Source organism: Mirounga angustirostris, unplaced genomic scaffold (assembly GCF_029215605.1).
Source record: "Mirounga angustirostris isolate CCGP_5_RB_7025 unplaced genomic scaffold, mMirAng1.0.hap1 SCAF_5, whole genome shotgun sequence".
Taxonomy (NCBI): domain Eukaryota; kingdom Metazoa; phylum Chordata; class Mammalia; order Carnivora; family Phocidae; genus Mirounga; species Mirounga angustirostris.
In genome coordinates this window covers 75,004,054-75,030,231 of record NW_026991713.1, presented here as the reverse complement: position 1 = coordinate 75,030,231, position 26,178 = coordinate 75,004,054, and the positions used below count along the sequence as shown (strand labels likewise).

The 26,178-nt window shown below is 38.3% G+C and overlaps 1 protein-coding gene across 17 annotated transcripts in view; it reads left to right on the top strand.

The window, feature by feature from the left end:
* The window catches only part of BICD1 (BICD cargo adaptor 1), a 220,266-nt gene that overhangs the window by 87,496 nt on the left and 106,592 nt on the right, over positions 1-26,178 (top strand). For 16 of the 17 annotated variants that reach the window (XR_010411556.1, XR_010411557.1, XR_010411555.1 and 13 more), the window contains one exon: positions 6,061-6,273. Coding sequence is in view for 13 of the 17 variants with exons in the window: in XM_064591424.1 (XP_064447494.1) it covers positions 6,061-6,273 (213 nt within the window). In the remaining 4 variants the exon portion in view is untranslated. Of the gene's footprint in view, positions 1-6,060; positions 6,274-26,178 lie in introns of those variants that run through there. The other variant, XR_010411558.1, reaches the window with a different exon arrangement.

Genomic DNA, 26,178 nt, shown 5'->3' with positions numbered 1-26,178 from the left:
TATCTCTCTTCTCTGATATCCTTACTTTTTAGGGCTATTCTGGTTTTACTTTTAAGGTAGATGCTGTTCTTCTCGTTTTGTACGAGATGACTGAGACATAGAATTACAAAACATTGCCAGAAATTTCAGAAGAGGCAAATTTAAACCCAAATGCATTTGATTCCAAAGCACATTTTCTTTCTCCTAATAATAGCCAATAATTTTTGAGCACTTACTGTATTTGTACCAAGAACTGATCCAAGTGATAACATAGATTTTCTCTTTTAAGCCTCACAACAACACTGTGAGATGAGTAAACTGAGGTACAAAATGTTAGGTAACTTGCTCAGTGTTCTGCAGTTAGTAAGTGGCAGAGTTGGTCCAGCTTAGGAGCTCACACCCTTGACCTCTTTTGCCTCTTATGAGTACGTGCCCTTTCAAGGATCAGGCTTGATTCTGTCAAGGATACCCGATGACTCTTAATAACTTGAGCCATGAGTCATGGAAACCAATTTCTCCCAGCTGGGTATTTTTGGGTTGTCTCACCTTCAATGATCCTTTCTTTTTTAATTGGATCATACCCTCTAAGACATTTTGCTGCTGGAGTAAGTGGTTTGGGAAATGTTTCTCAGTTCTAACAAGTTTAGCTCACTTATTCCTGTGTGTGTGCGTATGTGTGCACACTTTATGAAATCCTTTGGACCCATTATTTTCCACAGAATGAGAATGAATCCTTAATAGAACTCAGTTCTCTTAAACTCTCAAACTCCATTCTTCAACATGGACTTTCTTTAAGGCTTAAATTTCAAAGGAATGGTTATTCAACATTATTTAAACCATTTGGTGGGATTATAACTCATATCCTTTCTACTCCAAAAATATTTGAAGTAGATTAAAATAAAAGAAACCAATACCATAGGGATAAAAGCAACAAAAACTCAAAACAGTATAGAGAAAACAGGAGAGTTATACCAGAAACTTAAGATACTTTAGCTAATTGCTGTAGAGCATTTAATGCTGAATTTCCTGGCCAGCTGAGGCAACAGAGACATATAATTGGTCAAATAGTTTTTATTGTATGTTCAAAGAAGGTAAAGTAGTTCATTGGGGAAGATGGGTTACAGTGACAGGCTAGTTGCCAACCCTTTTCTTCTTACAAGTTAAATCATGTCTCAGTAATCCCTGGCTCACTCAGGTCTTAAAGTGCTGTGTCAGAGACTTAAAGAAGATGCCACCATGCCGCCAATGGTCTTCAAAGAGGTCACATGGCAGTGCAGTAATTCTTGCTTAGTAACACTTAAATTTAGGCTTGCTGCTTTGGGGAAAGGCCAGCTTCTGGCTCACTTCTTCCTTTGTTCAGGTCTGCTCAAAGGTTACCCCCTTCCCTGAAGTTCCTGTCTAAATAGGGCTTCCTCTCTCAGCGCCTGCCTTACTCTCTATCCATGCACTGTCCAACATGGTAGTCATTAGCCAAATGTGACAATTAAAATTCATGAAATTACATAAAATTTAAAAATTCAGTTCTTTGGTCACACTAGCCACAATTTAAGAGCTCAATAGTCACCCGTGGTTAGTGGTTAGTGGACAACACAGATACATCTTTGCAGAAAGTTCTAGTAGGTAGTGCTATTCTATGCTTTTACCCTGGCTTTCATTTTCTTTCTAGAACTTTGCAACATTATGCCACATACTTATTGATTTATTTATGTTCCACTGGAATGTATGCTCCCACTAGCAGAGATCTTTTTTTCTAGAACATAGCAGATCTTCAGTGCCTTAACCAGCACCTATTACAGTTCTCTGTAAATACTTGTTGAGTGAATGAACAAACAAATAAATTTTAGTATTTCAAATAAAAACTATTTTGTCTAATGTCCTTGGGTGACTTAGCACACTGTCCTGCTACAGTTTTTAAGATGAAAGAATGAAAATTCTGTAACCAAGGACACATATTTTTAACATAATGTGATGTTATTAAATATACTAGCCAAACTTTTATTTCTTTAATCATTCATATTAGGAAGGATAATAGGTATGAAAACTCCACTTAACAGCTAATATATTGTCCTGAACATGAATGTAAAAAATATCAGTCTTCTTTGGATTAAGAAGTCATGTGAGTAGAATGAGAAAGGAAAGAACTTACTATATAACTACATTGGGTTATGTACATTAGTATGTAATTGAAAGCAACTGCAATACATTGCAATGGACTCTATGAAGGTAATATTGTGCAATTAAATCATAATATGTTCCAAAATTGTATAGAAATGTCAGTTTACTTGAATTAATTTCAAATGAAAATTATGCATGAAATGATTGCAGTACCTAAAAGGAATTTGCTGTCTGAACGAAATATAACTAGAAGCATGACTACCCTAGGTTTGCCTATAAATAGACATTGAAGCTAGTTTTGTGATTTCTGCCAAGGATACAGCTTCAGTGGCCTTGAAAAAGATTGTTTGTCTTCTCTTGGGCCCAGCTTTTTCAGGACATACTTGGAATAGTGATGGAGAAGAAGCTCCCTGGCAGAGCCTGACAGGTCTGGTCAATCCACTTTAACAATTAGCCAAATGATAGATGTCAGTTGGCGTCCTGTCCCATTCCACTTACTGACAATTAGGAATTAGGCAGAGTAGGAGTGTTTTCTCCTTTACTCTCCCTTTCTAAAATGCAGATATTTTCTGAGTAGTGTTAGTACTCAGTGGCTTTGCCAATACACATCTTGGCGCATCTGTAGCCTGTGCAGCGTTGATATTATTTTTCTATTACAAGTGAAAAATACCATGGTTAATGTCCTTGGATAACCTTGCATACTTTCATTGGTTTTCAGTCAGGTCCAATGAACGGCCAGGTTCTTCATAAAAATAATGACTAACTTTGGAAACCCATATGTTCAGTTAAGGTTTCTGAGCTGCAGTAAATATAGAGTCATCAAAATGTTTATATTTGCAATTTCCATTCTTGATTCTTTTTTGAAAATCTATTCCATGTATTTATCTGAAAATTTTTATTTCCTTTGGTGCTGGATCCAGAGTACAGTTTTTAAAACTTTATGTCAGAGGTGGAAAGGCAAATTCACTTGCTGTTAAGACTTCAGAGGTTGTTTTAGCTACCAAGAGACCATCGCCTATGTGCTGAGGATAATATAAGAGCCATATTCTAAGTGCCTAAGTCTATGGATTTTACTCAGGCAGAGTAAAGAAAATGACCCTGTGGCAGTTTTCTGTTACAAAGAAGTGGAAAAGTAGGTTGTAAAAAGGAAGCTAGCTGAGTTGCTTGATGCACAATTCATGCTAATTGTAAATTTTATTAATGCCTAACTGTATAGTCAGGATTCTTTTGCTAGGGTGAGGGCTGGTGAAGACTTCAGCAGTCACTGTGGGGAAATGTGCTGCCAGATCTCTCCCCTCCAAAGGCTATCTAATGGGTAATGAATTCAGAATTGACCTCACAGAATCTGACCATTACTGATGGAAAAGCAAAGTAAACATCACCCCTGAGATACTTTTTCATCTGTTCATGAGTCTATATGCTTATTACTACATATAGAAACTCGGCTACTCAAATAAGAACTTCTTTCTGTTCAAAGACTTAACAAGCCAAATGCCAAGAGTGTTCTACTCTGTACAGATGAACATCCATCCATCCATTCATACTGGAATGTTTCTTTCTCAGTTGATGCTTAGGAACCATCTTTAGATTTTGATCCATATAGAGATTCTAAGATAGTTTATTGAGACACAGGTTTGCAGGTTATTATTTTTCTAAATTTCTGTTCTATGAGTGAAATTTTTTTTTTTAAAGACTTTATTTATTTACTTGATAGAGAGAGAGACACACACAGTGAGAGAGGGAACACAAGCAGGGGGAGTGGGAGAGGGAGAAGCAGGCTTCCCGCGGAGCAGGGAGCCTGATGCAGGGCTCGATCCCAGGACCCTAGGATCATGACCTGAGCTGAAGGCAGACACCCAATGACTGAGCCACCCAGGTGCCCCCTCTGAGTGAAATTTGAAGAGGAGACAGCATGATCATTAAATCATGCTGTCTCCTCCTAATAAGTATTAAGACTATGCAAATATCCCATTTCTCATCATACTTTTGGCCTATTAATTTTATATTCCATTGATAATTTTTACCTGCAACAATTATTACTTGGTGTTTGCCAAATTCTGATATATTTTATTTCCATCATTCCTATCCCTACTACATTTATTAATTAGAATTCTACTATAAGGAAGAGCTATTCCTTCCCTCATTTATTCAGTTATTGTATCAATGTGGACTCATGACTATATTATTCTATTGATTATAATTCATTACTACAGTTATTTATTTTATTGCCCAAATTATCCCAGATTTGGCCATTGGCAGCCCCTTCTGACAGGCTCTTCTGTCCTTTGACAAATCCCTATTATTTTTTGAAAGCATTTTGTTATTTACTCTTTGCACCACAAGATGTATGAAATTCATTTTGCTTTAGCTCAAGAATGGATCATTTCTCCAAAGAACCCTAGTCCTTTTAATTGGAGATTGATAACAAAATCCGGGTGCAGGTATGCTCATTGCTACTGAGATGTTCTTGCTTCTGGGCCTCTCAGTGGGCAGAGCTGGGAAATACATGCATGGATATGCACATATGGAAATGTCTCTCTCCATCTGTCTATGAATATTTACCTATTAAAGACTGAAAGTTAATCCTGATGCTTCTTTTTTTTTTTTTAAGGTTTTATTTATTTATTTGACAGAGAGAGACACAGCAAGAGAGGGAACACAAGCAGGGGGAGTGGGAGAGGGAGAAACAGGCTTCCTGCGGAGCAGGGAGCCCAATGCGGGGCTCGATCCCAGGACCTGGGGTCATGACCTGAGCTGAAGGCAGACGCTTAATGACTGAGCCACCCAGGCACCCCCATCCTGATGCTTCTAATTATAACTCAGTACCACTAGTTTCCTTCTAGAATTCTCCCTTTCCTTACTTGTAACTTTCTCCAATAGTGAGAGACCTGGCATTCATGATTGGTAATATAGTTACCTATTCGTTCAACCCTAGTATACATATAAAGAAGTTTTTAGAATTGTGATCCTATAATCCCTGTGAGAATTTACTAACTCGACTATAGGATTTGGGTACAGTTCTTTTTGTCTTTGGCATATAACAAAAATACTGATTTCCCAAATTACTCAGGCCAGATCTTTTCTTCTCCATCCCTTTTAGTGTGGTTAAGTTGTTCATTTGTGTACAACTAGGAACATTTGTTACTGTTTGTGTTCCACATGGGGTCCCCTGACACCCAGAGGTTGGTTTTTGTTATTATTTATTTGGGAGGTATGTGAAACATTACCATAGTTCTGAGAGTCAGGACTGTATGAAAAGGCATGCTCCTGAAAGTATCCCTTATCCCTTGTATTGCATTCTACCCCACCCCTCTGCCTCATTCCCACTCATCCCCTGTGGCTTACCAACTTCATTAGTTTCTGGTTTATTCTGTATTTCTTTTTTGCACAAATATGTAGATACACACAAATTTTCTTATACAGTGACTACATTTCAATGTTGGTTTTTTGTTGTTGTTGTTGTTGTTTTTGTAGTATTGAGCAATTTGAATGCCATTTGGGGATTTTCTCTCTTCAGGGTGCTGTTCATAATTGGTGTGTTCTTACCACTAGTGTATCAGAAAGCTAATGAAACCATTATTTTCTTCCTTGAAAAATGTTTTTGGGATTTTTTTTCAAGAATGAAAGTGAGAATGTGAATTTTGATTACCTCATTAGCACTGAACTGTCTATTTCTTAATAGGATTGGTTTAAGAAAATAGTAACATAAAACAAGCAGTATTTTTCAAGTTTTCCTTAACTCATTATATGTATCTTTAGCAAGATATTTAAAAATTCTCTTTCCCCTTTTCAATTGAATTTGAATTATTTCAAGTATCAGTGAGAGCAGTTAGATTGTTGCATAAAATGTGTTGTTTTGCTTCTCTAAAATACAAAACAAAACATTTCCCCAAGTCTGTTTAAATAGTGCTATGGTACATTTCATCGGACACTCTTTTTTTTTTTTTTTCCCCAACTACTTTGCAGGCCTTTGGGCAGTCCTTCTCCATCCACCGGAAGGTTGCTGAGGATGGAGAGACTCGGGAGGAAACGCTTCTGCAGGAGTCTGCATCAAAGGAAGCTTACTATCTGGGGAAGATCTTGGAGATGCAGAACGAACTGAAACAGAGCCGGGCTGTGGTCACCAACGTTCAGGCAGAAAATGAGAGGCTCACAGCCGTTGTGCAGGATCTGAAGGAGGTAAACAGCAAACTCCCTGTGAGAGATTTGTGTGAGCAAGCAATAAGTTAAAATTCTTTCTAGGAGAGAGGAATAAAACTTTTTCTTTGATCAGAGGAGCTGTCTTAAACAAGAAGCACACAATATTGATGCTAACGATTTTTCTTGTTTAGTGAAATGACAGCTTGTTCTGAAATGAGCTTTTCTCTTATTGTGTGTTAAGAATTAAAGTCTACTTATGGAGTAGTTGGGAATTGGCCTTGCTATTTCTGCAAAGGTTTAAAGAAATATAGTGACCGTAGCACTTCCTCTTCCTTTTACCTATTTTAATACAAGGTGGAGAAGAACAGTTGGCCATGATGCTCTATGTTGGCACCAATTCAAAATGACAGTAGTGTTAGCTCAGGACCCTTCCCACTAGGGAATGAGACCCCAGGGGAGTGTCTGTGGGGTCATAGAGTCTGGCCATGCAGAGCCATAACTATTTTTCTGGTTTTAGAGAAGGCAGCAGATTACAGCTGGTGTGAATTAGGTCTGAGAGCCTCCTCAGTCCCTGGACTCACTCTTTCTTCAGCATCACGTGCCAGATCATTTTTAGAGTGGCAGAGTCATTCTTTTTTTTTTTTTAAGATCCCTTTTTTTTATTATTATGTTATGTTAATCACCATACATTACATCATTAGTTTTTGATGTAGTGTTCCATGATTCATTCTTGGCGTATAACACCCAGTGCTCCATGCAGAACGTGCCCTCTTTAATACCCATCACCAAGCTAACCCATCCCCCCACCCCCCTCCCCTCTAGAACTCTCAGTTTGTTTCTCAGAGTCCATAGTCTCTCATGGTTCATCTCACCCTCCGATTTCCCCCCTTCATTCTTCCCCTCCTGGCAGAGTCATTCTTTACTGGAGGGGCGATAACTGGGAATAGCTTCATCTACCAAACCCTTTTAAGAGCATTTTTGGAAACTTCACTCAATTTTTTGATAAGAAAACTATAGAAGAGGTGCAGATGTCCTCTAATCCTTACAGCAGTGCAGTGGAGATTGACGAACCAAGTGGGCTTATTAATTGAGCGTTTTAGTAATACAAAAAGGAAAGATGAAAAAAATCATTAAGATTGTGAAATAAAGAGAAATAATCCACTGATATTTTTCTCTTGAAATTAGTGACATATTACAAATACATATTACAAATACAGTAAACTGTCCTAAATTTATTGGAATTTAATCAATAATTTACATTTACACATATCCATATTATAATGAACTAATTGCATATTGACAGTAGGGTTTCTGCTTTACCTAGCTCATTCTCTTTGGACATGCTCAAATACAGCAGTATGACTTTTAGAGACCAAGAAGGAGCCAACCAAGTGGAAGTTAGTGCTGGGTACTGAGAAGAACATGCAACAGTTTTTGGGATACCCTGCCTCATTTCCCTCCAATGCAAGTGATTGTTAAAAACAAAGCTCCTCTCTAGTTCTTTATTTGATGCATCTGTAAGTGTTGGGTGTGGGCCGTCACTTGCTTACCCTTTGTAGTCTCAGACCCTGCTCCTCCTAAGGAATTGCCATTCACCCTTTCAGCCCCAGGCTTCCCTATGAGACAGACATCCACTATGGAAGTGGACCCAAGATCATGTAGTGTCCCAGGCTTCCATCCTGGATCAAGCCCGAAGACCCACAGAGGGCAGCCTCCACAGCCATGAGCAGCAGATTCACATGGCAAGTTGGCAGAGGGGCTGAAAAGGCCAGGCAACACGAGGGCTGTGGACACACACACAGGTGGTTTGTGGAGAATAGCTGCAGCCAATGAGTCAAACAGTCTTGATTGCCAGTTGGATGGATCCTCTGGAAGCTACACATGCCCACTGTGCTCAGCAGCTACAACTGAGCATTGAACAGTCAGGGTTGGGGAAGGGCAGAGAATCCACAGATGTTTCTCTGTTGAGGCATTAGAGAGGTGACTGACGAAGCATCCTCACAACGTAGACCATGCTTGAGTGCATTTTCTACATTTTCTACTCTACAGTGAGTAGATTTAGGATCACCAGCAGGAGTGAGGATTTAAGTTAGGAATGAACTGAGGCAGCAAAGAAAAAAAAGATTTTGAGGAGCCATTCATTTCAGATCAGTTCTCCAATTTTAGTGAGCATCAGAGTCACCTAGAGAATGCATCAAAACACGACCCCTGGACCCCACCCCCAGGAATTCTGATTCTGGAGGTCTAGTTGGAGCTCAAGAATTTGCATTTCTCACAAGTTCACAGCAGGTGATACTGTGGGTGCTCCTCTGGATTCCGTTCTTTAAGAATCACTAATTTAAACTTTTTGGCTGGCCCAAAGTTAGGGAAGGGAGTTATCATAAGGCTCACAGTTGGGGGAATTGCTGAATGAATCACTGGGTTATAATCCTCTATTTCTATACATTTTCTTTTTTTTATAATTTTTTTTTTAAGATTTTATTTATTTATTTGAGAGAGAGAATGAGACAGAGAGAGAGAGAGCATGAGATGGGGGAGGATGAGGGAGAAGCAGACTCCCCTCCGAGCAGGGAGCCCGATGCGGGACTCGATCCCGGGACTCCAGGATCATGATGACCTGAGCCGAAGGCAGTCGCTTAACCAACTGAGCCACCCAGGCGCCCTCTATACATTTTCAATAGTTGATTTGCAGTAAGAGAATGACTTGCTTCATCCAAATTCATGTATTTTTTAAATCTAATATATACATAAAGCAGTCTAGCCTCTGAGTGTATTCATTCAGGTTTATCGGGTAACTAAAAGAAAAAAAAAAGCCAGGTTGTCAGGTTCCTGGGCTTCTAAGTGGTAATATATTTGTTGGTGTTCTTTTTGCTGGGCTGGAAGCTATTGGTATTACTACACCTGGAGGCCTGCTGGTTTTCATCCAGGCTTCATGTTTTAATGTACCTAGTAAAATTATTAGCATTTAGAGCTGAGTACATTTGTAAAAGGAGGAAAGTAATGAATTGTATTTCTTGGAATGTTGATACAGACTTTTTGATTGAGGTATAATTGACATATAACATTATATTAGTTTCAGGTATACGGTATAATGATTTGATATTTATATTGTGAAATGATCACCACAATAAGTCTAGTTATTGTCCATCACCTTACACAGTTACAAAAAATCTTTTTTCTTGGGGCACTTGGGTGGCCCAGTTGGTTAAATGTCCGACTCTTTGTTTCAGCTCAGGTCATGATCTCCTGGTTGTGGGATCAAGCCTCGCATCCAGCTCCACACTCAGCATGGAGTCTGCTTGGGATTCTTTCTCTCCCTCTACCCCACCCCCACTCATGCACATACACGTGGTCTCTCTCTCTCTTTCTCTAAACTAAATAAATAAAATCTTGAAAAAAAATTCGTTTATTTGACAGAGAGAGAGAGAGAGAACGCAAGCAAGCACACAAGCAGGGGGAGCAGTAGAGGGAGAGAGAGAGAAGCAGGCTTCCCACTGAGCGGGGACCCCGATGTGGGGCTCGATCCTAGGACCCTGGGATCATAACCTGAGCCAAAGGCAGACGCTCAACCGACTGAGCCACCCAGAAGCCCCTTGAAAAAAAAATGTTTTTCCTGTGATGAAACCTTTTAAGATCTATTCTCTTAGCAAATATGTATTCCAGTTTTATTAACTATAGTCACCATACTGTACATTATATCCCCATGACTTATTTATTTTATAACTGGAAGTTTGTATTGATATAGATTTTTTATGTCTGGTGTTAAATTGAAATCCCAGATTTGTTTTTATTGTAGGCTCAATTTTATTTATTTATTTTTGTACTCTGAGCATTGATTGGAGGAAAGATCATGAAACAAAAACTATGACCTGATGGACCATGAGAAATACACAAGGATAACCAATGCAAAATGTAGTAAATCATCAGTTTGACAGATGCTGTGTGAATTTAACTTATGGAATCACTTTTATTTATTGAAAGTAAATTATTTACTCATTTATTTACTTATCTCTTATTACAGTAGGATTATTGGAACTAGCCAAGGTTTGTGTGTGTGTGTAAATGTGGTGTGTATATTATGGAAGTTTCACATGTATGTTTGTATGCATATGTAATTCCTAGGTCAAATTCTCTCTCTCCAGAGAATTTGGTGTAGGATAACGTAGTCAAAAAAATCAGAAAATTTTCTGAATTAGATATTAGAAAATTAATATTCTAGTCTCAACTCTGCTAAAGGTTTTATAATTATATCCATGGTATTTATAGAAGATTATTTTAGCATATAGTAAATACCGTACATATTAAACATAGAGTAAATACAGTACATAGTAAACATAAACTGTTATCATTAATAATTTTCTGCATCCTCCTTAAAAACACTGTTGAAGATATCCCTTATTATGTTCATCCATTTAGGTTAAAGAAACATCAGATTCCTCTTTGAATTTATTACCTTGAAGATTCTTTCTGTTGAGATGAATCAGGCAATAGGAATTACAGTGTGCTTTTTGTTCTTGCTTTGGTTGTTAAGAAGCTCCAGGACTATGTTTAACTGTAAAGACTAGGATTTTTCATATAATTCTTCCCATTTTTATCATCCTTATTGTATATGTGTCTTTAATGGTAAACTGCTTTAAATAATTTTTTGAAGTATAGAGAGTATAAAGAAAAAATATCACTCCAACAAAGCACCAAATAGGAGTTAATCCTATAGGGCCAGTAATAGAGAGGAAAAAAAGAACAAAACCCTTGGGTTACCTTGACCAGCATCATTTTGGTGTGAGCTTAAAGAGAACAGATAGATCACTATAGGGCGTAAGCAGATATTTAGTAAACAAATTTGATTTTCATCTTCCTTCAATCCTATAGGTATAACATGTAGAAAATAGCCTAAGTAGGTGTATTTGAACAATATTTATTGAACATTTACTTTGTACTAAATTAAAATCCACATTGATGAAATCATGAAAGAGGTTAATGAAACTTTTGCTACTACTGAATACTCTCAGTTGTTAGTAAGTAAGGTAAGTCAGAATTTACTGCAATATTTTACAAACTATACAATACAATTTTACCAATATTCCTAACCAGAACTGGTGTAGATGTGAAAAAGAGATGTGACGAAAGGTAGACCCTTTCAGGCAGAATGCAGAAGATTGGAGTTATAAAATGGATTATTGACCTTAGTGGAGATTAAGCCTCTACTTTCAAGTGCAAATAACTTAACATTGACTGCCAGACAATGTGCCGGGCACTGTTCTAAATTCTTTACATGGATGAACTTGCTGAATCCTTATAACATGCTATTGAGATAGGTTCTATTACTATACCATTTCATTTTTCTGAGAGGTCACATAACCTGTCCAAAGTCCAAAGCATGTTGGTAGTAAGTGACAAGCCAGGATGAGAATTCAGAAAGTGGCTCTGACCTAGACATTTTCCATCATGTCACTGCATTGCCAAGAGCACAAGTTTAGTCTTGCCTCAAGCTAATGAAATTTCTGGCAAAATATATGAAGCTTTAGTACATTATCTAAATTTGTAATTTACTGGAATAATATTATTAGCCTTTTGTTGGGATGTGGCCATTTTATATTTTAAGAACTGCTTAATCCATATGATTTTTTAAAAAAAGATTTATTTATGTTAGAGAGAGAGCGAGAGAGCTGGGGAAGGGGCAGAGGGAGAGAGAAAATCTCAAGCAAACTCCATGCTGATTGCAGAGCCCCATGTGGGGGCTCCATCTCACAACCCTGAAATCATGACCTGAGCCAAAAACAAGTGCAGGATGCTCAACCAGCTGAGCCACCCAGGCACCCCAATCTATATGACTTTAAAAAAAAAATTTTTTTTTTTAAGTTTTTTATTTAAGTAATCTCTATACCCAATGTGGGGCTTGAACTCATGACCCTGAGATCAAGAGTCATATGCTTTTCCAACTGAGCCAGCCGGGTGCCCCAATCCATATGATTTTTATTACATTTGAAGCTCTACTGTTTTCCTTCATTGGAATACACAACCAAATTTCATAATATACCAGTGGCTCAATTTCCAGAAACCTAACGATGCCAACATTTTAGGAATACATCTAATTCACCATAAGGAATCCATATCTATAAACTTTTTAGGGCAGGAAGGCTCTCGATGATTATTTGGTGAAGGTTGGCTGGTTGGCTCAGTCGGTTAAGCGTCTGCCTTCGGCTCAGGTTATGATCCTGGGGTCCTGGGATTGAGCCTCACATGGGGTCCCTGCTCAGCAGGGAGTCTGCTTCTCCCTCTCCCCCTGCTTGTGCTTGCTCTCTCTCTCTAGCTCTCACTGTCTCTCAAATAAATAAAAAATAAAATCTTAAAAAAAAATGATTCTTTGGTAAAGACTACTCCCAGATTAACAGTTCTTTCTCCAGTATCCCTAAATGGTCATGTAGCCTTTACTCAGACATTTCCAGCACTATGGAGAAGAAAAACTGTGAGTCCTTTCAAGGAAGGAACTGTACTTTGTCTGTCCTTTATCTTTGAATCCCCAGCACCCAGCACAGTGCCTTGCCAAAAGTGGACATTAAAAAATGTTGACTTGAAAGGAAAGAACATGCTTCAGGAGCGAGCTACTCATAGGTTTGAGTTCCAGCTGTGCCACTTACCAACTGTGTGATACTGACAAATTACTTTTGTTCTCTAAGCTTCACTTCCTTAATTCCGATGTGGAGGTCTTAATACTAATGCGCAGGTACTGTGCAAAATATCCGGCGTTGCTAAATGACTGTTTATTCCCTTTCTTACAGCTTCTTCCCAAGGCTGCCCACCCTGTTGCTTGGCAGCTCTAATTGTTAAACTGCTCTTTTTTATTAAATGAAAAGTTGACTCCCTGTAATTTTCACCAGCTGGCCATATTTCTAGCCTCTGGATCTACAGACTATATATATATATATATATTAGTTTAGTTATATTATATATATATATATAATATATATATATATTAGTTTCCACCTGACTATTCCACTTGACAATTTTAGCCTATGCCCAATAGCTTCAAATATTTGCAAAGAACTATCTTGTCTTCTCTTTTTCAGACTAAACACACCTAGATCCATTAGCACTTCTTTATGTGACATAATTTCAGGGTGCCTTACCTTCTTAGACTAGCATCCAGTGTCTCTTAAAAATGTGTGTCTGCTTTTAAAAAACATACTATGAAGTGTCTTTACCCTTGTTATAAATATCTTGAAATTTTGAATCATTGGACCTAGATTTTGAGTTTCTCATCTTAGCATTTTAATTTCTTTGGGTTTCCAACTTCGCAGTTACATAGATTCATTCGTTCAACAAAGGTCTCTTAAGTGCTTGCTATGAGCCAGATGCTTGGGGAACATCAATGAATAAAAAATTCAATAATAAGTGGTTGTTTTCAATGTTAAAACAGCTAAATGTATTTAGAAAGTATTTCCTTCTACTCTTTACTATCTGTGGAAATAGAGAGTAAGCTGTGTTTTGGACAATATATATATGATAGACTGAATGTTTACACATACACCCCACCCCCACTGCTGCTAAACATTCACACATTGAAACTAACCTCCAATGTGATAGTATTTGGAGATGAAGTTTTTACAAATGATTAGGTCTTGAGGGTGGAGACCTTATGAATGGGATTAGCACCCTCATAAAATAAACCTCCCTAGCCCCTTCCACCATGTGAAGACAGTGCCGGAAGATGGCCATCTCCGAACCAGGAGGTAGGCCCTCACCTGGCACGGAACCTGCCTGTGCCTTGATCTTGGATTTCAGCCTCCAGAACTGTGAGAAATAAATGTTTGTTGTTTAAGCCGCCCATTTTATGGTATTTTGTTATAGCAGCCGAATGGACTGGGACAACATATAACATTTTGTATATTATATGCCTCTTAGTCTCTAATTAAAACTACAAATATATGGTACTTGCTGTGACTAAGTGAAAAACACCCTCTAAAGCCAGATTAGATGTCATGGCCTCAGTCACTAAACACATACTGACTTTATTCCAAGGAGAGCCCTTTAGCTGCTCTTTAAAAATTGATTTGCTTGTTTTATAAATAGATGGTTTGGTAATAGGGTAGAATTAAAAACCAGGAAATCTGAGTTCACGTCTTAACTATTTTACCAGTTGTGTGATTAAACTTTTCGTTTCCCATATAAACATTATACTAACACCTCTCCTGCTCCCCATGATTTTGATAAGGATAAAATATTTTCATGAAAATGCTTTATAAGAAAGAAAAGATAAGGATAAAATATTTTCATGAAAATGCTTTATAAGAAAGGAAAATGCTTTATTTATTGTTTCAAAGTTTGGTTATCAGACTTACACATAGCAAGACAAACAATAAATTAGAAAAATATACTGGAGTATCAGGAGAGGCTCCAGCACCTTCCAATAGTAGCAAGAATAATGCCTGACATCCTGACACCAAAAGAGGAAACAACACATATTTTAAAAGCCAAGGGGCAAGATTATTTGATTATTTAATTAACACATCCAATAAATAACAAAGCTTTTCTTATAGCCTCTGATATTGGTCATTGGGAGCTGTGTTTACACATAGCTGAATGAACTTGACACTTCCGAATGAATGATGATGTTTACCATTCTGTAAAGATATGGCTTGAGTATAGCTGGGAAGTGGTCTATTTTCCTGGCATGTCCCAATTTCTCCCCAGCTCTCCACACTTGTTGGGAATGGACCTTGCCTCTTGGAATGACACAAACCCCCAGTGAAAAATTATCACTGTTTTAATTGGTTTAAATAACTAATAACAATATCATAGCTAACATTTTTGAGAGCTTACCATGTTCCAAGCATGATATCAGCACTTTACCATCATCATCTCATTTAATTCTCTCAACAGAATTACAAGGCATGCACTGTTTCTGTTTTCTGTCTCTCTTCACTCGCCTTTACTTGCGAGGCAAAGAGAGGCTAAACAGCTTGTCCAGCAAGTATTCAAGCTGGCCTGAAAATCTGACTCTAAAGCCCTGTTCTTAATTATGTTAGTGCCTGCTATTGGGTTATTAATTCCACTGGAGAGAGCTATATTTCTTTTGGTGGAAAAATTCTTTCCAACACTTGTTAAGGTACCATAAACAAATATCCCTATTAACATCATCAGGAACTTGAAAGCAGAGTTTAACAATATACAGACAATTCACCTTTGAATCATTGTGATTGTATGTAGGACTAGTTTAAAATTATAAGCTCATAGAATTTTTTGGGGGGAGGTATACAGTTCTATGAATTTTAATACATAAGTAGATTCATGTAACCACAGTCACGATCAAGATGCAGAACAGTTTCATCACCCCAGAACCTCCCCTGTGCTGTGCTATTTCTTTGTAGTCATACCCTCCCCAACTCAATTTCTGATAACCAATCATCTGTTCTCAATCACTGTAGTTTTATCTTTTTTTTTTAAGATTTTATTTATTTATTTGACAGAGAGAGACACAGCGAGAGAGGGAACACAAGTGGGGGGTGAAGGGGTGGGGGAGGGAGAAGCAGGCTTCCCGCCGAGCAGGGAACCCGATGTGGGGCTCGGTCCTGAGCCGAAGGCAGATGCTTAACGACTGAGCCACCCAGGCGCCCCATGTAGTTTTATCTTTTAAGGAACGTGATGTAAATGGAATCATACAACATGTAACCTTTGAAATTAGGTCTTTTCTCTCAGCATAATGTCTATGAGATTCATCTAAGTTTTTACATATATCAATAAGTCTTTTTGTTGTGGAATAGGATTCCACTGTATGGGATATACTGTAGTTTGTTTTTTTAAATCAGTTTACCTGTTGAAGAACATTTGGTTTGTTTTCAGATTGTGGCAGTTACAAACAGAGCTTTTTTTTTTTCTAATTTTATTTATTTTTTAAATTATGTTATGTTAATCACCATACATTACATCCTTAGTTTTTGATGTAGTGTTCCATGATTCATTGTTTGCGTATAACACCCAGTGCTCCATGCAGTACATGCCCTCTTTAATACCCATCACCAGGCTAACCCATCCCCCCACCCCCCTCCCCTCTAGAACAGAGCTGTTATATACATTCATGTAATTTGTATTTTTGTGTGAACATAAGTTTTCATTTCTCTAGGACAGATACCTAGGAGGGTGGGAATTCTTGGTCAGATGGTGTGTGTTTAACTTTTTCAGAGTGACTGTACCATTTTGCATTTCTGCTAGCAATGTGTAAAAGTTCTAATTTCCCTTCATGCTTTCCAGCACATGACATTATCCGTATTTTTAATTTTAGCCATTCTGATAGGTGTGTAGTAGTATCTCATCATGGTTTTTATTTGCATTTCCCTAATGGCTAATAATATTGAACATCTTTTCACGTGTTTATTTGCTTTTCATATATTCTCTTTGGTAAAGTTTCTGTTTGAGACTTTTTTCCGTTTATTAATTGTGTTATTTCTTTTCATAGGTAAGTTTTGAGAATTCTTTGTATATTCTGGATACAAGACCTTTGTAAGATAAGTGATTCGCAGATGTTTTGTCCTAGTATTCAGCTTGTCTTTTCATTCTCTTTAAAGTGTCTTTTGCAGAGCACAACATGTTTCATTTTGATAATGCCTAATGTATCAAAAAAAATTTATGGGAGTTGGGGAGTGGGTGGAATGAGTTAAGGGGGTCAAAAGGTACAAACTTCCAGTTACAAAAAAACAAGTCATGAAGATGTAATGTATAGCATGGCAACTATAGTTAATACTTATTGCATAATTGAAAGTTGCTAAGACATCCAAATGGCCAACAGACACATGAAAAAGTGCTCAATATCACTCGGCATCAGGGAAATCCAAATCAAAACCTCAATGAGATCCCACCTCACACCAGTCAGAATGGCTAAAATTAACAAGTCAGGAAACGACAGATGTTGGTGGGGATGCAGAGAAAGGGGAACCCTCCTACACTGTTGGTGGGAATGCAAGCTGATGCAACCACTCTGGAAAACAGTATGGAGGTTCCTCAAAAAGTTGAAAATAGAGCTACCATATGATCCAGCAATTGCACTACTGGGTATTTACTCCAAAGATACAAAAGTAGGGATCCGAAAGGGTACGTGCACCCTGATGTTTATAGCAGCAATGTCCACAATAACCAAACTGTGGAAAGAGCCAAGATGTCCATCAACAGATGAATGGATAAAGAAGATGTGGTATATATATACAATGGAATATTATGCAGCCATCAAAAGGAATGAGATCTTGCCATTTGCAACAACATGGATGGAACTGGAGGGTATTATGCTGAGTGAAATAAGTCAAACAGAGAAAGACATGTATCATATGACCTCACTGATATGAGGAATTCTTAATCTCAGGAAACAAACTGAGGGTTGCTAAAGTGGGGGCAGGATGGGGTGACTGAGTGATGGACACTGGGTAGGGTATGTGCTCTGGTAAGCACTGTGAATTGTGCAAGACTGTTGAATCTCAGATCTGTACCTCTGAAACAAATAATGCAATATATGTTAAGAAAGAAAAAAAAAGAAGAAGAATGTAGCAGGAGGGGAAGAATGAAGGGGGGAAATCAGAGGGGTAGACGAACCATGAGAGACGATGGACTCTGAAAAACAAACTGAGGGTTCTAGAGGGGAGGGGTGTGGGAGGATGAGTTAGCCTGGTGATGGGTATTGAGGAGGGCACATTCTGCATGGAGCACTGGGTGTTATGCACAAACAATGAATCATGGAACACTACATCTAAAACTAATGATGTAATGTATGGGAATTAACATAACAATAAAAAAATTTAAAAAAAAGAAAGTTGCTAAGAGAGTAGATCTTAAAAATACTCAGCATATGCAAAAAATTCTGTAACTATATATGGTGACAGATGCTAACTATACTTATTGTAGTGATCATGTCACAGTGTATATAAATATTGAGTCATTATGTTATATATATATTAGTTTCAGGTATATGTACCTGAGACTAATATAATATCAGGTGTCAATTGTACCTCAATAATAATAACATATTTTATGTATCATTGCTTTTAATATCAGATTTAAGAATACTTTTCTATCCCCATGTTATGAAGATTTTCTACTATATTTTCATCTCAAAGCTTTATAGCTTTAAATTTAGCTCTGATACCTTTGAGTTAATTTTTGTGTAAAGTATGAAATTTAAGATGAGGTTCTTTTTTTTTTTGCATATAAATATCTGATTGTTCCATCACTATTTGTTAAAAAAAGACTGTCTTCCATTGAATTGCCTTTGTATCTCTGTTGAAATCAATTTGCTATATTTGGTTGTATTTCTAGACTCTCTATTCTGTTCTGTTGATTTATGTGTCTGTCCCTTTATCAATACCACATTCTCATGATGAAGTCATAGAGGTAACAGGAAGCCAAATCATGTAGGGTCCTATAGACCTTTGAAAGGATTTTGGCTTTTGCTTTGAGTGAAATGGGGAGTTACTGGAAAATGTTAAGCAAAGGAGTAACATGACTTTAATGAAGCAAGGTTAAGAGTAGGAAAGTTTTGCAGTCATCCAGATTTGAGAAGATGGTGGTTTGGCCAGAATGATAGGTGGAGGTGGTGAAAAAAGGAAATATTCTGAATGTATTTTGAGAGTGGAACCAACATGACTTTTTAAAGGGGTGGATGTAGAGACTAAGAAATAAGGAGGAGAAAGGATGACTCCAGTTGAAGGTTTTAGCTTGACCACTTGAAAAATGGAATTATCATCAGTTGCGATGGGGAAAGTGTCTGATGAAACAAGTTTTAGGAGGGAAGACTAGAACTTAAGTTTTAGATGTGTTGAATTTTAAATTTTTATTAGACCTCCAAGTGTAAAATATGGGTGGGTGATGAGAGATGAGGGCCTAGAGTTTGGGAAAGTGATTTAGGGATAGAAATATAACTTGTGGATTTATCAGCAGATATATGCTGTTTAAGGAATATCAGAGAGATCATCAAGAACAGAAGTGTAGATATAAAAGGAAGAGGCCCAAGAACTGAGCCCTAGACCACTGCAGTGAGGTTGGGGACAAGAAAGGAAACTAGCAAAGAAGACTAAAAATCACAGTGGGGTATAAAGAGAGAATGGTTCCTGGAAGCCAAATGAAGAAAGTGATATATCTCTGAAGGAAGTTATCAACAGTGTAAATGCTGCTAATAGGTCAGACGAGGAAACTAAACAGACTATTAGATTTAGCATCAGTCATCTCAATGAGAGAGGTTTCTTTGGAGTGTTGGAAGCAAAAGTCTGATTTAGAGTAGTTTAAGAGAGAATAGAAGGAGAGGAGTTGGAGACAGAGAATAGACACAACGTTTTTTCTTTTTTTTTTTTTTGAGTTAGTTTGTTTGCAGAGAAGACCAAAGAAATGAGGAGGTAGCTAGGGGACAAAATGGGCTCAAGAGAAAGTTGTTGGTTTTTGTTCTTTTTTGTTTTAAGGTGAAAGAAATAATTTAACAGCATATGTGAATACTGATTGCTGATGGGTGACCTAGCAGTGGGGGGAAGTTTTAATGATTTAAGAGGAAAAGGGGAGAATGTCTAGAACAATTGATTTCCTTGAGTGAAGGAGAGAGGAATGATAACCTGGTGCAAAAAAATGGAGAGATTGCCTTTAAAAAGAAGTCAGGAACGGGGTGCCTGGGTGGCTCAGTCGGTTAAGTGTCCAACTCTTGATCTCAACTCAGGTCTTGATCTCATCAGGGTTGTGAGTTCAAGCCCTGCATGGGGCCCCGTGCTGGGTGTGGAACCCATTAAAAAAACGCTGATTTGGGGGCACCTGAATGGTTCAGTTGGTTAAGCATCTGACTCTTGATTTTGGCTCAGGTCATGACGAGCCCTGTAGCAGGCTTCACATGGAGCCTGCTTAAGATTCTCTCTCTCCTTCTCCCTCTGCCCCTCTCCGAACAACCCCCCCCCCCCCGTTCTCTCTCTCTCTCAAAAAAGAAAGGAAAAAAAAGGAGCAAGGAAGTTTCATCTTTGGCAATGCCTGGAAAAGCAGACTATGTGGATGTAGATGTAGGTACTTTGGTAGGTGTGAGTGAAGAGAGTCTTTGCAAGTCCTCTTCAGTCTGCTTCATTTTCCTCACTGAAGCAGGAAGCAAGGCCAGTAGCTGAGAAAGAAGATGGGGAGCTGTTAGGTTTTGAAGAGAGAGGAGCGGTGAGATAGTCACCTGGGAGTGAGTCACTAAGGTAAGAGCACGGGAATGAGTGGCTGAAGCGGGAAGAAGACGCCCCTCAAGAAGAGGAATTCCAGGAATCAAGATCATCTATGTACATATTGAGAATGCTAGGAATTAAGACCAGACCAGAAGTTCTAGAGATATTGACAATAAGCCTGGAGCTAAAGTCTTGGAGAAATGAGGGGGAATGTGTTGGTATGTGAGAGGTGACAGTGTCAGTGCTGGTAATGGACAGTATATAGGGTTTAGTCCTATCCTGCTGCCACTACCTTGTCCCAGTGGAAGCTACTGTTATTTTGTTTCCCCCCAAAATGTATATTTATCAGCTTAAGAAGAAAATCTTCTAATGAGATTTGAAGCAGAGGAATTTAAGGGGAGGTGGGAGGGAGACTGCTCTGAAAGCAGCCACGTGGAGCAAAAGGGGCACCCATCCCACCTCCAGGCCAGCACCTGAGAGGGTTGCAGGGGAAATTGTCCCCAGGGAGAGTCAGGTTTCCATTACAGCAAGGTAAGGAATGCATTATACACATCTGTAAAACCGATATGATGCCTGCTGCAATCCCATATGCTCAGTCAGTGGATATCGATTCAAGTGCATGCATTATTGTAAGGAGCATATACACTTAATTTCTCTTTTTAAGGATTGGAAATATTTTTTCCATGATGTCAGAAGTTGGGTTTTTATATTTGTCAATGAGAAATAATGCAACAGCTTTTGAATAGTTCTGAAAATTATGTCAATTGATCTTTATTCAAAAATATCGTTAGCCTTTTTGAGATTAGAGAGGTAATAAGGACCTGCATCTTTATAATCCCAAATATTTTGAGGGCAACTTAAAAAATGAAAACACATGTAAATGTTTCTAATATCCAGATGTTGGACCTCATTTGGACACAGCTTCAAAATAGTACCTTTTTTGTTTGTGACTCCTTCGTTTTTGCATTCGACAATGAAAAGGGGCATAAACTTCTGGCCTGAGATGATAGTTGCATCAATTTCCTGTACAATAGCCAGTCATTAAACGAGTGCCGAATGGAGAATTAAACGGGAAACTGCAGGGAAGTTCAAGCCAAAGTTAGGAATGGTGAGAGCATTGCTCAGAACATACTGTAGAGATGGAAACTGAAACTGACATAGGTTTTAAAGAAAATCTATTTTTAAAGTAATCCTGCATAGTCTACTCTTTTTAAAAAGTAATTAAGTTTTTATTAATTATCATTCATCATTTAAAAATAATAAGCAGTAAAAGGCAGCCTGTTTTTTAAATGTAAAACCAGTATGGTGTATATAATATATATGTATATATATATTTCTTTCCTCTCCCCTTCCCTCCCTTTCTTCTCCCCTTCTCCTGCCTTCCCTTCTTCCCTTCCTTTTCCTGTCTTGTGAATAGTCAAACACCAGCTTTCCACCTCTTGGAATATAAGAAGAAAGATCTGTGCACAGTCCATTTCTACACATTGATTCTTGGACTAAAAATAGCTTGATTCAGTTTCAAACTTTTCTCCCACCCCAAGCTCAGGTTTTGCTCCCTGTGCAGACTGGGTAGAAGAAGTAATGCACAATCAGCATTTCAGCTGGAGTGCTTAGTGGACAATTTTAATCTTTTTTTTTTTTTTTTACATCTTGACCTCTATTTCCAAAGAATATCCTGGTTGGCAGGTCTAGCCTGATTAAGATTCTGTTCAGGCATTTAATTCTTCTAAGGGAATTTATAGCTTAATCTAACAATCAAGAATACCTGAATCTACTCAGAATTTAATTTCTTGAAGGTTGTAGGAAACTTAAACTTGAGCAAGGCAGAGAGGGCAAATAAACAAGTGAATTTGGGGATATAATGAATTTTGATGTGTATATTTTGAATTATACTTTTTAATCCTTAATCAAATATATATATATGTTCTTAAAGATTTATTTATCTATTTTAGAGAGAGAGAGAGAGAGTGCCTGCACAACTGTGCACATAGCAGGGAGGGGCAGAGGGGGGAGAGGAGGGAGAGAGAATCTCCAGCAGACACCCCACGCTGAGCGCAGAGCAGGATGTGGGGTTGATCTCATGACCCTGAGATTAGAACCTGGGCTGAAATCAAGAGTCAGACGCTCAACTGACGGAGCCACCCAGGAGCCCCCAACAAATATATTTAAAAAAATAAATATTATAGGGATGCCTGGATGGCTCCATCAGTTAAACATCTGCCTTTGGCTTGGGTCATGATCCCGGGGTCCTGGGATCGAGCCCCGAATCGGTCTCCCTTCTCAGCGGGGATTCTGCTTCTCCCTCTCCCTCTGCCCCTCCCCCTTGCTTGTGCTCTCTCTCTCTCTCAAATAAATAAATAAAAAATAAAAAATAAATAAATACTGTAGACCAAATAATACTAAATGTATTAATAGACCCAAACTTGCAATTCGAGTTAAGGTAGACTACTATGTATCCCATAAGAAAGGCTATATGTTGATTACCTTCTTAACTAGCTTTCTCATTATCACTTACTTGTTTAACAATATTAAAAGTACTTGGATTTAGAAATAGTTCTCTGTTAGAGTTTTGGTTTCACTAAAGCAATTTTTTAAGAAGCAGAATTGTAACTAAACATCTCTTCTGAGCTTACCACAATATAAAAATCCTCACTGCCTGCATTACGCTGAAGAAATCTAGAATATCAAAATATATTTCCTTATGGGCTTTGGCATGCAATATATCCCCATAATTGTTTTTAAACAACAAAGTAGAGATCTGGCTACCTGTACAAAGAAGTGACCTTCAACCCTTTTCTGGATGGCGAACTTGTATAGAGAGTATATTATTCATTAGAGTGAATAATACTAAAGAACCTGTTGGGATAACAGCACCCATCCCGCTTTGCCAGCTATTAATGATGGTGAGATTGGGCCTTGAGAGTAATGAACACCTTGCCTCATCATTTGAATCAGTCTTTCACTGGCCCTGCTCCCCAAAGAAATGGTGTTTTATTACCTTTTTTTCATTCATTATCATCTCCTTAAAGGAGCCTTTTAAGATATATTTTTTTTCTACTTGCCACAAAGTTAAATACTGAGGAGTAAGATTTTGTAGGGTAGGGTTGAGCTTGAGGGGATCACAAACCATTGTAATATCTAAGACTTTTTTCACTTCCCCAAGGACCAATTTTCACCCCCTTTGGGGCTGCATTAATTTTCTAGGGCTGCTGTAACAAAGTACTTCAAATTCTTTGGCTAGCGAGTAAGTCTTTAGTTTCTGGAGGCTAGAAGTCTGCAGTTTACTGGGCTAAGTAAGATCAAAGTGTGGGGGGCGCCTGGGTGGCTCAGTTGGTTGAGCGGCTGCCTTCGGCTCAGGTCATGATCCTGGAGTCCCAGGATCGAGTCCCGCATCGGGCTCCCTGCTCGGCAGGGAGTCTGCTTCTCCCTCTGACCCTCCTCCCTCTCGTGCTCTCTGTCTCTCATTCTCTCTCTCAAATAAATAAATAAAATCTTTAAAAAAAAAGATCAAAGTGTGGGCAGGGCCACCATCCCTCTGAAGGTGCTAGAAGAGTGTCCATTCCCTCTTTTAGTTTCCACCCTTTCCCAGCTTCTAGAACTGCATTCCACGCATTCGTTGGCTCAAGGCCCCGTCCTCCACCTTTCATAGTCAGCATTTTAGCATCTTGCCTCAGTGTAATAGTGCCTTTGTCAAATCTTCCTCTGCCTCCCTCCTATGAAGACACTATGATTACATTTAGGGTCTGCCTGGGTAATCCAGGATAATCTCTCCATCTCAAAATCCTTAATCACATCTGCAAAGTTTCTGTTACCATATAAGGTAACATTCACAGGTTCCAGGCATTAAAACTTGAATATCTTTGGGGGCCATTATTCAGCCTACCGCATGGGTGATACCGCCCGATTGGAAATGCACTATTAATAAAGAAAGAAAAATTTTAACCATTCTGACTGGTGTGAGGTGGTATCTCATTGAGGTTTTGATTTGGATTTCCCTGATGCCGAGCGATATTGAGCACTTTTTTATTTGTCTATTGGCCATTTGGATGTCTTCTTTGGAAAAATGTCTGTTCATGTCTTCTGCCCATTTCTTAATTGGATTCTTTGTTGTTTGGGTGTTGAGTTTGATGAGCTACCATATGATCCAGCAATTGCACTACTGGGTATTTACCCCAAAGATACAAAAGTAGGGATCCGAAGGGGTACGTGCACCCCGATGTTTATAGCAGCAATGTCCATAATAGCCAAACTGTGGAAAGAGCCAAGATGTCCATCGACAGATGAATGGATAAAGAAGATGTGGTATATATATATATATATATATATATATATACAATGGAATATTATGCAGCCATCAAAAGGAATGAGATCTTGCCATTTGCAACGACATGGATGGAACTGGAGGGTATTATGTTGAGTGAAATAAGTCAAACAGAGAAAGACATGTATCATATGATCTCACTGATATGAGGAATTCTTAATTGCAGGAAACAAACTGAGGGTTGCTGGAGTGGGGGGTGGGATAGACACTGGGGAGGGTATGTGCTCTGGTAAGCGCTGTGAATTGTGCAAGACTGTTGAATCTCAGATCTGTACCTCTGAAACAAATAATGCAATATATGTTAAGAAAAAAAAAAAGAAGAAGAAGAAGGTAGCGGAGGGGAAGAATGAAGCGGGGGAAATCGGAGGGGTAGACGAACCATGAGAGACGATGGACTCTGAAAAACAAACAGGGTTCTAGAGGGGAGGGGGGTGGGAGGATGGGTTAGCCTGGTGGTGGGTATTGAGGAGGGCACATTCTGCATGGAGCACTGGGTGTTATGCACAAACAATGAATCATGGAACACTTCATCTAAAACTAATGATGTAATGTATGGGGATTAACATAAGAATAAAAAAAATAAATAAAAATTTTTAAAAAAGAAAGAAAAAAGAAAGAATAGAAGGTAATAAATATGTAACTTTGGCGAGCAATTATTTTTTTATTATATTTTAATCTATTTGGGGCATTTGTCATTAGAAAACAGAGAGAAGATATGTTAAAAATCAATAGGATTGGGAAGAGTAGAGTTGGTGATGCCCATCTTACTGTGCTGTACTCATCCATCCATTTATTCTGCATCACCCTTTCTGCTGGGGCCAGTCAGCAGAGAAGGGCAATGAGTCACTCCAAGGTCAGACAGTGTTATTACCTAACTCTTATTGTGATGGGCAAATCCACCATTAAGCTTCAGATTGAGAGAAATACTATTGAGTTGGCAAATGCTTTCGATGTGTACGTGCAGATAGTCATATGTAACCACAATTTTTCACACTCTATGGCAAAGAGAGATGAAAATGAAATGAAAAGAGAAATGAGAATTCTGTTTATTTTAATTTGCTGCAAAACTTCTCTTTCATGAATGACCATTCTGTTAAGCACTCTGTGCAAATGCTATGCCAAACACTGCTGAACATACCCAGCATGTGTAATGCAATGTATACCTCTAAGAGACTGTTCAGAGGGATAAAATAAATATATAATTATAGTACTGGAAGGCACTTCTCTCCCTCTGGGCTGGCTCAGGATGGTTGCCTGAATTAAAGCAGGAAACACTTGCCTGACATCGTCTCAGTAATATACAGCCTGATTAGTGCCCTCTGGGAAACACCCAGTGGCTACCACTTGGTTCTCCAGCCTAAGAGAAGTATTATTAATTAAAGACTTACTGCCAGGTTCCTCTTTGTTTATTATAATAAATATCTTAGATGGCCTTGAAATTGATCAGTTCTCTATTAACAGTCCATGAGT